The sequence below is a fragment of the Myotis daubentonii genome, chromosome 5 (genome assembly GCF_963259705.1).
Source record: "Myotis daubentonii chromosome 5, mMyoDau2.1, whole genome shotgun sequence".
NCBI classification, from domain to species: Eukaryota; Metazoa; Chordata; class Mammalia; order Chiroptera; family Vespertilionidae; genus Myotis; species Myotis daubentonii.
The window spans coordinates 27,924,932-27,938,060 of NC_081844.1; the positions used below are offsets into that span (position 1 = coordinate 27,924,932).

A 13,129-nucleotide genomic window follows, 5' to 3' on the forward strand; every position below is an offset into this window, starting at 1 on the left:
TAGCTTACCCTCTTAGAGGCCATTAGCAGGAATATTAAACTCTGGAACCAGCGTCTCAGCCAAGACAGCGGCTGGCTTCTGGGGAGCATTTGCCACATCTGAGGTGAGACAGGCCACCCCTGGGCTCCCACACCTGCTGTTACAGCATTTCCCACGGCACAGGCCATGCTCTGTCCCTCGGTCTGTGACCTCCAAGAGTTCATGACTTTGGTTCCAAGCTAAACCCAGCCTGGGAGAGCAGGCGCGAGGACCCTCAAACAGCAAGCCTTCCAGGACACCCCAGTGGGCCTGGGGACATGAACTTGCCTGTGTGGTATTTGATCTTGAACCTGACGACTGGCGATCTCTGCCGTGCTGAGAGTTGGCGGCCAAACCCCAGGCATTTAATTCCTCTGCTGCAGGGAGCACTCTGGCCAGGGGTGTCCACGCAGACAATTATTTTAGGAAAGCCGCGGAGGCCGCCTCTCCTCCCACTTAAATCCCGCTTCTCTTTTGCAATCCAGTATTTCAGTTGTTGAGAGGACGAGGATTGTTTGCTGCAAAGCACAGTCTAGGGGATGTAGGGAGGAGAAGTTAATTAGGTTGAACTGGGCAGCTTGGTCTCTCTCTGCACAAGTGAGAATTTTGAGGGGGTTCCGTCCAAATTGCTTGGGGATCAGAGCCAGGGAACGTGGATGGGGAAGCTTGGACTCACGTTTGTTGTTGTTGCTGTGTGTGTGTGTGTGTGTGTGTGTGTGTGTGTGTGTGTTTTAGGAACTGAATTTGTTGTGAAAGGAGGCGAAGCTAGTTACGGTCTTCCAGAAACTAGGGGAAAGCTTTCTTGACTCACCCTTCTTGGGTTGGGTTGGGCTCCCCCAGGAGCAGAGGTGGAGAAGAGTTGAGTACAAGTATTCCCCTGGGAGGTGATCCCAAGAGGAGCCAGTGCGGGGAGTGAGGAGAAGGGAAGGAAACCCATGCAGGGTGAGCTGGTGAGCAGCGTGCTGTTGTGGGCACCTGGAGTACAGGTCCTAATGGGCTCCCCTAGGAAACAGTACTGTGCACAGCTCAGAGTTCTCCTGCCAGGGAGGCGAGAGGGAGGTATTCATCACTAACTCCTACGAGGCATGGATGGGGCCTGCGGGCGGGAGAAGGCTGCCCAGTGCAAAGGCAGAGCGGGCTGGGGCCCCCAGAGAAAGCCCTTGGCATTGGGTGATCCGGGTGCTGCTGCCGCAAGACTGCGGAGGCAGGAGTGTTGGCCCTACCTGAATCAGACCTGCGGGCAGGGGCGTCTGGGAAGGCGAGTGACTTCATTCCTCCACAGGGAAGACATGGGCTTGTAAACAGGGGTTCCGCCAACTTCAGAAGGTTGTACATAGGCACAAACAATGACGAATTACGGTAGCTTCTTACAAATTAGTGAGGAGTCAAGCTCGCCTGTACAATTATATCACTCACTCACATCCTAATACGCTTTTCAAAAAAAGACTTTATTGAGTGGGAGAGAAAAGGGTGGGCGTATAATAGCTGGAGACTCCAGGATTGTGCATAACACAGCCTGGCTTCTGCTGGGCGCTCAGTTAGTTAATGGCTTGCAAATGATCAGTTATTATAGGGCTTTGTTTCTCTGTAAAACTCTTGGGCTTTTATCAGAATTTCTTCAGTGCCTGTAGGAATACATCCTGGATGGGACCAGCGTCTTTCACTTCCCACTTCTGTTCACCACCTGTCATCTCTCCACCTCTACGCTCACCACCCATCTCTTCCCTGGACGTGCAGTCACCTTTACCCTGGTCTCCTGCCCTCATCCTGCTCCCTAACCCCCACAGTCTGTTCCCCCCACAGCAGCCAGAGGGAGCCTGAGAGCACCTGACTCAGGTCATGTCTATCCTCTGTTTAGAACCCTCTATGACTCCCACCTCACTCAGAGCAAACTTCTCATCTTCCTCACTGCCTGCAGGCCCCGAACATGCGGCCCTGTCCCCTCCCTGCTCTCCTCTCCCTCCTCCCTGCCCCCGCACCACTACTTACCCCTTTGCTGCAGCCACACCAGCCCCTTCCCGTGTTTCCTAATCACGCCAGGCAGGATCTTGCCTCTTGGATCTTTGCACCTTTCGTTCTCTCTGCATGGAACATCCTTCCCAGATAGCCACCTGGCTTCTCCCTCTCCTCCAGGTCTTGACTCAAATGCATCTTCTCATGGAGGCTTTCCCAGGCCACCCTAAAATTGCAACCCCAACCACCTCTAACCCTGTGGCCCATCATTTCTTCCCTGCATTACTTCTCTCTGGCACTCATCACCATTTAAATACTGGACATTTACTTAATGGTTTATTTCTTTATTAGAGGCCCTGTGCATGGATTCGTGCACCGGTGAGGTCCCTCGGCCTGGCCTGTGGGGATCCGGCCGAAACTGGCTCTTTGAGGGGTCCCAGATTGCAAAAGGGCGGTTTTCGGGTGACACACCTCAGAATTGGGCTCCCTCCTCCCTCGTCCCGGGTGCGTCACCGGAGAACCACAGCTGCCAAGTCACGGCAGCTTGGCAGATCCTGCATTGAGCACCTGCCCCCTGGTGGTCAGTGTGCATCATAGCTACCGGTCGGACAGTTGGAAGGCTGCTTAGGCTTTTATATACATAGATGTCTGTTTCTCTAATGTGTACTCCTAGAGGAGCTTTTGTATTTGTGTGTTTTGTTCACTCTGTGATTTCAGGATCCAGAACAGAGCCGGACACACAGTAGGCGCTTAACAAATACTTGTTGAACAAAATGAGGCCATCATGCCCTGATAGAAAACAAAAGGACTGGGACTGGTGACTAACTCCAGAAGCTCCAGGGGGCCTGATCTGGAGGCCCAGCATGTTCCAGCCAGGGGCAGTCAATGCTTTCTCAAATTTCATTTTAGTTTTCAATTACAGTTGACATTCAATATTATTTTACATTAGTTTCAGGGGTACAGCATAGTGGTTAGACATTTATATAATTTAAGAAGTGATCCCCCCGATAATCCAGATACCCACCTGACACCATACATAGCTATTACAATGTTATTGACTATATTTCCTATGCTGTATTTTACATCCCTGTGACTGTTTGTAACGACCTATTTGTACTTCTTTTTTTTTTTAAATATATTTTTATTGATTTTTTACAGAGAAGAAGGGAGAGGGATAGAGAGTCAGAAACATCGATGAGAGAGAAACATCAATCAGCTGCCTCCTGCACGCCCCCCCAGTGGGGATATGCCCGCAACCCAGGTACATGCCCTTGACCGGAACCGAACCCGGGACCCTCCAGTCCACAGGCCGACACTCTATCCACTGAGCCAAACCGGTTTGGCTTATTTGTACTTCTTAATCCCTTCACCTTTTCCACCCAGCCCTCCCAACCCCCTCCCATCTGGCAATGTTGTTTGTCTTCTGCACCTATGAATCTGTTGCGGTTTTGTTTGTTCTTTACATTCCACATATAAGTGAAATCATGTGGTATTTGTCTTTCTCTGTCTGACTCATTTCATGTGGCATAATTCCCTCTAGGTCTATCCATGATGTTGCAAATGATTTCATTCTTTTTTTTATGACTGAGTAATAGTCCATTGTATATATGTACTGCATCTCTTTTATCCAGTTGTCTACTGATGGCAGTCAGGTTGCTTTCATATCTTGGCTATTGTAAATAACATTGCAATGAACATAAGGGTGCATATATCTTTTTGAATTCGTGTTTTGGGTTTCTTCGGATATATTCCCAGGTGTGGAATTGCTGGGTTATAAGGTAGTTCCATTTTTAATTTTTTGAGGCTCCTCCATACTATTTTCCACAGTGGCTGCACCAATTTGCATTCCTACCAACAGGGCATGAGGGTTCCTTTTTCTCCACATCTTCACCACACTGTTGTTTGTTGAATTTATTGATGATAGCCATTCTGAAAGGTGTGAGGTGATATCTCATTGTGGTCTTTTTTTTTTATTGTGATGTTGAGCATCCTTAAAAATTTGTTTTTTATTGATTGATTTGAGAGAGAGAAAGGAAGGAAGAGGGAGAGAGAGAAAACATCAATTTGTTGTTTCACTTATTTATGCATTCATTGGTTGTTTCTTGTATGTGCCCTGACCAGGGATCGAACCTGCAACTTTGGCGTATCAGGACAATACCCGAATCAGTAATCAACTGAGCTACCTGGCCATGGAGCATCTTGTCATGTCTATTGGCCATGTGTATGTCCTCTTTGGAGAACTGTCTACTCAGATCCACTGCCCATTTTTTAATCGGATTTTTTTTTTTTTTTGGTGTTGAGTTGTATGAATTCTTTATAAATGTTGGATATTAACCCCTTATCAGATAGATCGTCAAATATCTTCTTCCATTCAGTAGGTTGTCTTTTGTTTTGTTGATGGTTTCCTTTGCTGTGCAAAACTTTTTAGTTTGATATAGTCTGATTTACTTTGCTTTCGTTTTCCTTGCCGGAGGTAAATCAGAAAACAATATTGCTAAAAGAAATGTCAGAGTTTTGGCAGTCAGTGTTTTTTGAACAATGCACAGACTTATCTGACCACAGAGGACCCTTTTTCCAGCTCACCTGGTAAGATCACCAGCATTCCAAGGATCATGGCTTGCAAACACGGCCGCGATAGATCCCGGAATTACCTGAGCTATAGCAACTAACTTGAAGTTTTACTTGGGAGGAGTCTTAAGGTGATGGCTTCTATTCAAGGTCCCGAAGTCTCCCTGAGGATTGTCACCCTGTGGCCATTTCCAGGAGCAGGGGCAGATACGGGGAGGGGACAACAGTAGGGCTGTGCTTAGTGGTCTCTGAGGTGTATCCGGAGCTTATGTGTCTCCGGGCTGAGGAAGCAGAAAGGGAGGTCTGGGGTTGGGGGTACGAGCAGCCCTATTTCTAATGGTGGTTACGGAGGCAATGTTGTGTGTGCGCAAATGTGTGCGAGCGATTAAATTCCTGCCCGTGGAAGGGCTCAGATCCCACAATTCCTTGCTGTGTCCTTTCACTCTTCGTACCTCAACCTTGTCATCTGTAATATGGGGTCCCATGCATCAGTCACTCTGCACATTCCAGGGATCCAGTAAAGGCATCCGTTTTTCTCCAGTTCCCCTTTCTCCTCCAGAGAGGGCTGGGTGCGTCCCCCACTGGCTTCCTGCTCCCTAATCCGTGACTTCCCCACAGACCCTCTTCCAAAGCCCAGAAGAAGGCTGGCAGCTGTATACCTCGGCCCAGGCCCCCGACGGGAAATGCATCTGCACGGCCGTGATCCCCGCACAGAGCACCTGCGCCCGAGATGGCAGGAGTCGAGAGCTGCGGCAGCTGATGGAGAAGGTGAGACGCTTCTGGTTTCTTTGGGGAATTCGGAGAAGTCTCCCAATTCTCATCTTGCCCTCCGCCCCCATCCAGGTCAGCCAGGGCCATGTCTAGCCATGCAGGTCATTCGGAGCCGGCAGACAACCGGCCTCCCCTCCAGATGGGCATTTTAGTTAGTATCTGTCCAGTGATTCTTTGGCGGAGAAGCTGAGCTCTGTGTGGGCTCCAGGAGGAAAGAGGACCCCAGTGGCAGCATCTGTCTCCTGCATGTGTGAGCTCCACCCTCACTGTGCACGCCCCACTCAGCCCTTTAGTTTGTCGTACTCACCTGCTAAGAAGGTGTTTTGTGTCCCTTGAGGAGGGGTCTCACCCTCTATCCCAAGAGGCTCGTATGAGGATTCCTTCCCCTTCTGATCATTGCCAATGGAAAATGGTCCTCATTCAATGCATCCCTTTGTAGACTTGGTGCCCTTTATACACTGCTTGCTGCCCTTGCCGCTGCCCAGCTGCCTGCCCATTCGACGGTTCTAATGTTGGTGTTGAAAGGGCCCAGCTACCTCCCACCGTCACCCTATAATGGAGGAAGCTGAGGCTTGGCAGAGAACGAAAGAGACCCTTGTCATCAAAAGAGTCTCCCACCTATTAACTCGGCGGGATCCTGCCCTACCCGCTACACCAGAATTGCTTTCCCCACAGTTTGGGGCATCCATGCGATGTCCCTGATTGTTTACAATGGCTGTATCATGTTCTGCGGTGGCCAGGGTGGGTATCAGGCTGTTGAGAACTTCCAATGTCATGTGGAAAGCCTGTGTATTTCAACAACTTGCCTTTGAGTTCACCTGACCCAGGTGGAGGTGGGAGCTAGAGGGCCTTCAGTCTGGGTTAGGAGGCCAAGGGCTAGGGAATTGCAGTTTAGTCACTTAGCCAAAAAGTGCTTATTAAGAATCTGCTTAGGACCCATGCTGGGCACTAGAGCTTTGGCTGTGGACATGCTAGATACCGGGTCTGCCTCTGAGGATCCCATCTGAAGGTAACAGGTGAATAAGCCCGTTTCGGATAACAGTCATAGTTGGGAAGATAATAACTGGGTGAGGGGGGAGTGGGTATCTACTTGAGATGGTGATCAGAGAAGGCTACTCTGGAGAGGTGATGCTGGAGTTGAGACCTGAATGATGAGGAGCCAGCTGTGGGAAGACGACGGGAACAGTGCTCCAGGTAGAGGGATCAGTGGGTGCAAAGACCCTGAGGAGGAAAGGAACTCAGAATCTGTGAGAGTGAAAGGGGCTGGTGGTTGGAGTGGATGCACATGGAGAGAGGCAGGCAAGGGGGCAGAACCAGCCTGCAGAGTCTACAGGGGAAGGGAGATCCAGTCTTCCTTCTGAAAAACTCCCTCTAGCTGCTCTATGAAGAACTGACTGTTGGGGGCTAGGGTGGGAGCAGGAGGTGAGGGAGGAGAGGAGAGAGGTGAAAAGCGATGGTGGCCATTCCAGGCGGAGCCGATGGGTGGGCTTGCTGTTGGTAAGATCAGGGGAGGAGAAGGTTGGCTGGGGGCAGGAGTCTGGCTGTCTCTAACCCTCCCAGTTCCTAGGTCCAGAATGTCTCCCAGTCCATGGAGGTCCTTGAGTTGCGGACGTACCGTGACCTCCAGTACGTGCGCAGCATGGAGACCCTCATGCGGAGCCTGGATGCGCGGCTCCGGGCAGCTGATGGGTCCCTCTCTGCCAAGAGCTTCCAGGTGGGTCCTTTGGGGTCAGGTCAGAGGTCAAAGGAAGAATTGGGAATGTTGCCCATTTTTCTAAGAGTGAGATTGCATCTGGGAAGGCTGAGGGTTGGCTGGAATCTAGGGTCCAGTATGGGCCAAATGTCAAAGACAGGGGGTGAGGCTGTGGGTCAAAGGTTGGAGTCATTCATGTCTGGTTAAAGGTCAGGGATAGGGATTAGCGACAGTTCCGTCTTGGTGAGCAGGAACTGAAGGACAGGATGACGGAGCTGTTGCCCCTGAGCTCGGTCCTGGAGCAGTATAAGGCCGACACTCGGACTGTTGTGCGCCTGCGGGAAGAGGTGAGGAATCTGTCCGGCAGTCTTGCAGCCATCCAGGAGGAGATGGGTGCCTACGGGTATGAGGACCTGCAGCAGCGGGTGATGGCTCTGGAGGCCCGGCTCCATGCCTGCGCCCAGAAGCTGGGTATGCTTTGACCCTTGACCTTGACCCCTTACCTCCATGTCCAATCCCAGTACCACCTGTGTATGCAGAAGCCAAACAATGTTGACCTCTAACATCTAAACTTTGACCTTTGATCTCCCTTCCCAAGGCCACAAATAGACCCCAAAGCTGAAAATGACCCTGACCTTTGACTTCTAGCCCCTCACCCCCAACTTAACTCCATCTTGGAGCCAGATCTCTGGATCCATTCTCACCCCTGGTCCCACCTCTTCCCAGTCCCACTTTATCCTGGCTCTACCTCCCTTGGGCTCTTTCCACCCCTGACTCCCTTATTCCCCCCGTTCCTGCCTCTCAGGCTGTGGGAAGCTGACTGGGGTCAGTAACCCCATCACCATTCGAGCCATGGGGTCCCGCTTCGGCTCCTGGATGACCGACACGATGGCCCCCAGTGCGGACAGCCGGGTGAGTAACTGTGCCCACCGCAGGGGTTGGAACCTGGGAGGGACAGCCTGTGGTTGCCCATAAGTGCCTGGTGATTTCACACCAACGATTCTCTTGTAGCCCAAAGTGTCTTTGGATCTTCAGAGCCCTCGCACCTCCCCTTGACTGGTGACTACCAAGTGATCAAGGACCTTCCAGCCCTATGAATCCCCAAGTCTGTTGACCTCTGATGACTGAATAGAGACTAATGGTTACTGGTACTACTGACCAGCTCCCAATGACCACTGACCTTTAAGTAACTATCTAGTAACCTGTGCCTTCACAAGAACTAGAGCTCTCTCCAACCCTCCACTCAGCACCACCAGAGACCTTTGGATTTCCAGTGGCCTCTGAGTCCACAATTGCCAATCACCTCTGATCTAGAGGGACCATTCATTAACTGCCCAGTGACTAGTGACTGATATGCTAGTGACTGATATCCTTGCCATGAAAATTGGCCTCCCAGGGATTATGGTGGTTCAACCACGTGGTTAAGAGCTTGGGTTTGGGAATCAGACTTGGATTTGCATTTCAGTTCCACCAATTCTTAGCTGACCAGGGTTCCTTCATGTCTTGGATACTCAATCTCCTTATCTTCAAAAGGGTCGTGATGATGTTGGCATTGAAGTTTTTAAGATGTGTATCCCAGTAACCAGCCCTAGTAAGGGCTCTAGGGCTAATGAATATGCTGATGAGTGATGATGATGATGAAGGTGCTGATCACAGGCCTGGTCATCTCATGGTTGCAGGGGTTACCATGGGCAAGGAATTCAAGTGACCTCTCATCAGCCAATGGCTGTCCAATGACCACTAACCATCCAATAGCCAATGACCAGTAAATTTCCAGGTCCAGTGAGTCCTAGAGACTGAAATCTCCCCTGATCCTTAGGGGTCAAGCCCTGTCCACTTAGTGTGTGTTTTAAGACCAATGGCAATCCCTGATCTAATGATCCCAATTACTGTGACTATGATAGGTCATGAATGATCACTAATGACCATTTAGTAACTGTTGATCCCTAGTGGTTGATTCCTGAGTGATTGCTGCAGACTTTGGGTCATTGGCAGTGGTCCCCCAGTGACCAGTGGCTCTCTCATAGGTCTGGTACATGGATGGCTATTACAAGGGCCGGCGCGTTCTGGAGTTCCGCACTCTGGGAGACTTCATCAAAGGCCAGAACTTTATCCAGCATCTGCTGCCCCAGCCCTGGGCAGGCACAGGCCATGTGGTATACAATGGCTCCTTGTTCTACAACAAGTACCAGAGCAACGTGGTAGTCAAGTACCACTTCCGCTCACGCTCCGTGCTGGTGCAGAGGAGCCTTCCGGGGGCTGGTTACAACAACACCTTCCCCTACTCTTGGGGTGGCTTCTCTGACATGGACTTCATGGTAGATGAGAGCGGGCTCTGGGCCGTGTACACCACTAACCAGAATGCAGGCAACATTGTGGTCAGCCGGCTAGACCCGCACACCCTTGAGGTCATGCGATCCTGGGACACTGGCTACCCCAAGCGCAGCGCTGGTGAGGCCTTCATGATCTGTGGCGTGCTCTACGTGACCAACTCCCACCTGGCCGGGGCCAAGGTCTATTTTGCTTACTTCACCAACACGTCCAGCTACGAGTACACGGACGTGCCCTTCCACAATCAGTACTCCCACATCTCCATGCTGGATTACAATCCCCGGGAGCGGGCCCTCTATACCTGGAACAACGGCCACCAGGTGCTCTACAATGTCACCCTCTTCCACGTCATCAGCACTGCTGGGGACCCCTAGAGGCCCACCAGGGGCCCTTTCTACTCTGCCTGTGTCCCTTCAAGTTGATCTCTGTCCTGCCCCACCTCCCCTCCTGTCCTTTTTTTCTCTCTCCCTGCCTTTCGCCCAGCTTTCATTCTCTGCCTCTGTATTTCTATTGGTGCATTTTCTCAATGTCTCTTCTCCTTTATTGATCTGATTTTGATACTCCAGTTCTTTGTCATCCTGCCTCTTTATTGACGTCCCTCTTTCTTTTTATTGATCTGACTCTCCAGATCATTCCCTGTCTCTGCCTGTCTCTCTTCCCTCCCCTCTCTGCTTCCCTCCCACCCATTCCCTTCTCCCTCTCTCTGAACCTCTCCTCTTCCCCGCCAAGGAGTTGAGTGCATGGATCTGTTTATTTTTATTTTTATTTACACCTTTCCTTTTTGGGTTGCCGGAATAAACGGGACCTTTGACATTTGATGCGTTGGTTGTTGTGTGTCCAGGAGGGGCGGAGGAGGCAGTGGTGCAGGGTAAGTCTGAGCCTGGAGACCCATCCCCGCTGGGCCCGTCCTACGCAGCAAGTTTTGTGAACCAGGGCAGGAAAGCCCAGCCTGGGGTGGGGGGGGGTGGGCCGGGCAAGCCCTTTGGGAAAGTAGGCAAAGTTGTTTCAATGGAAAACAATTTGTTGAAAAGCAATTTGACCCAAACACCTGAGAATTCTGTCGCAGCAATGAAAACTGGCCTCACATGAATATTCTCCATCGTTTTCTCACTCATTGATCAGTCTGGTGCATTGGTGAGCCCTCTGGCAACTTTTTAAATAGGGTTTGAACCATTTGGCTGCTTCTAGAATTTGGGTATGAGTGGGTGGGACACAGTTTTCCTTTTTCTTCTCTCTTTGCTTTGTAATTTCAAAATCATTTTATAGGAGTCACACCTGTTCTTTGTTAATAGCAAAAGGCTAGAGACAGCCTGGAGGCGCACTGGGTGCCTTCAGTTGAACACACCCACACCTGGGCCCCATCTACCTGGAAGGGGCTTGGGCAGGCATGGGCCTGACATCGAGGACCCAACGCGGAGACTGCAACTCCTGCAGGCGAAGGACAGGAAAAGCTAGGGGACAGGAAGGGGTGTGAGAGGGCGCCAGGCAGAGATGGGGGGCCGCTGTGGTCACGGAAGGGAAGAGCAGATGGAGGCTTGATTTCTGCCAGGTCCCCGGTGGCCTGGATGAGACAGCAGGGAGTGGGAGAGGGACCTCTGGGCCGGTGGCCAGGAACAAAGGTAGGACTGTCCACCACAATATATGGTCCCCACTGAATCCTGAGCAGAAACCGTGCAAAGAACCCACTGGCCCAGACCCCACCCCCACCCGCTGAGGCCAGAGGCTGTGAAAGCTGGTCCTCTGGGTGGAAACCCCGTCCCCCAGCTGCTCAGCTCTAATTAATGGCCTCCTTGATTAAATCATCTCCGCTCCACGCTGGCATCTCCGGGAACTCGGGACACCGGGGCCATATTGTGAAGGAAACCAATGAATAATAAATGTGACTGCCTAATGCATTCATTTAAAACCAATTTTTAAAGAAATGTTCAAGAGGAGCAATTAATTTCCATTTAAATTAACAAGTTTGACAGGAAAAGAATCGATCCCTGGGTAGACATGTTGAAAGGCACTTTGCTCTGAACCTGCTTAGAAGACAGGCCCCGGGCTGGGGCACTCAGAACATCTGCCCGCCACCCTCCGACTGTGTTTATTCGGAGGAAATCTCCAAGGTGAGCAGAGCGGTGGGGTGGGGAGTGAGGGCGTTGTTCTCCTATAGCGAATTTTCCCAACGTAAGGTGAGGGACTGCGACTGCTGAGTTCAACAATCTTTGTCCAAAATATACACAGACTTGGAGACTCGCATGAGAAAAGGCATAGGTGGGTGGGTGTGTGTCTGTCACATCTACAGCAAATGTATTTTCTCTTCCTTAGAATTTTTTTTTTCAAACTGTAAGAGAAAGTTTACTTACAGAGTTACAGAGGTAGTATAAGTGAGCAAGCAAGTTACAGAAGCAAAAGGACCCTTGGAGCTTAGGAGAGAAGGGCAGAGGTCATGCGCCTAGGGCAGTGGTCGGCAAACTGGCCCCTTGAATGTGGCTCTTCCACAAAATAACGACTTTTGCGCATGGGCCACGAAGTTTCAATCGCACTGTAAGTGCGCGCCCGCACGTGGTATTTTGTGGAAGAGCCACACTCAAGGGGCCAAAGAGCCGCATGTGGCTCGCGAGCCGCAGTTTGCCGACCGCTGGCCTAGGGGAAGAGGGAGAAGGGTGTGCTGAGGGAGAGCACATTTCCTTTTCTCCAGCTTACTGCAAGAATACAGTACATAACACATATAGCTTAGGAAATACGTGTGAGTTGACTGTATCATCCACAGGGCTTCCGGTTAACAGTAGGCTATTAGTTAAGTTTTGGGGGACTGACTGCACGAGGGTCAGTGCCCCTAACAGCTGTGTTGTTCCAGGGTCAACAGTATATCCAACAAAGGGTAGGCAGGAATAATTCACCCACCCCCTGCCCAGGCCAGGATCATGTCATCTGGTTTTGGCCACCCTCTGCTAACTGACCTCCCCCCACTGGGAAAGCACGGTTGCAGTACCAGCGTTTCCCTGAGTCGAGGGACCCGAACTGGCCCTGCCCGGTGGCCGCAGAAGCCGGGGCTGGTGCACAGGGCAGAGGAGTGAGCACCAGTCCCCTGGGACGAAGCTCAGCTGGGAGGGAAGGCTACACGTTCTCACCACCCTGAAGGCCGGATTTCTGACCTCGCTTCTGGGCCGGAGGGAGATGTGGAGCAGGAAAGGAAAGCCACAGCCACTGAACCGTGAATCAGCCTGACACTGAGTGGGCTCTGGGGACCTGTTTATCTAACAGTGACGTTCTTTTGTGTTTGGGTCTCGGCTGCTGCACAGCTAGACAAAGCAAGGGGAGGGGGGCCCACAAAGGCAGGGAGGGGGGCAGACCCAGACTGGGGAGGTGGGGAGATGGGAAGGGCGTTACTCCCAGGGTCGCAACGGATACATACCTAGAGACAACTAGGGACACACGGCCACATGCACTCGTGAGAGACATGGATGCCCAAAGTGACAGGGAGTGCCACGAAGACCAGGACAGAAAATCACACCCCTCTCCCTGGCAGCGTCTTAGCCACCTGGGAGCCTGGGACACCTTCTCTGGGCCTTTGGTGTTGAAAGTGCCCATTCTCCAGAGGCCCTTCGTCTTAAAGCAGAACTCCGACACCCTCCTGTCCCACAAGCACTCATTTCTGATCCTTCCCAGAGGCACCACTGGGCGGGGAGCGGAGTGACTGCTCCCCTGACCACACTGAACTGTTGACACAAACAGTGGGGCTGCTTGCCTGCCTGCCTTGTGGCACCCCAAGGCGATGGAAGATTCTGTCAGGAGGTGCAGCCAACTAGC

The 13,129-nt window shown here is 51.5% G+C and overlaps 1 protein-coding gene across 2 annotated transcripts in view; it reads left to right on the forward strand.

The window, feature by feature from the left end:
- The window catches only part of OLFM2 (olfactomedin 2), a 67,124-nt gene extending 56,972 nt beyond the window's left edge, over positions 1-10,152 (forward strand). For both annotated transcript variants that reach the window (XM_059696884.1, XM_059696883.1), the window contains exons 2-6: positions 5,158-5,307; positions 6,878-7,024; positions 7,255-7,474; positions 7,809-7,915; positions 9,031-10,152. In XM_059696884.1, coding sequence (XP_059552867.1) covers positions 5,158-5,307; positions 6,878-7,024; positions 7,255-7,474; positions 7,809-7,915; positions 9,031-9,708 — 1,302 coding nt within the window. In that variant the 3' untranslated portion in view covers positions 9,709-10,152. The remainder of the gene's footprint in view (positions 1-5,157; positions 5,308-6,877; positions 7,025-7,254; positions 7,475-7,808; positions 7,916-9,030) is intronic.
- Positions 10,153-13,129: the final 2,977 nt, after the last annotated feature.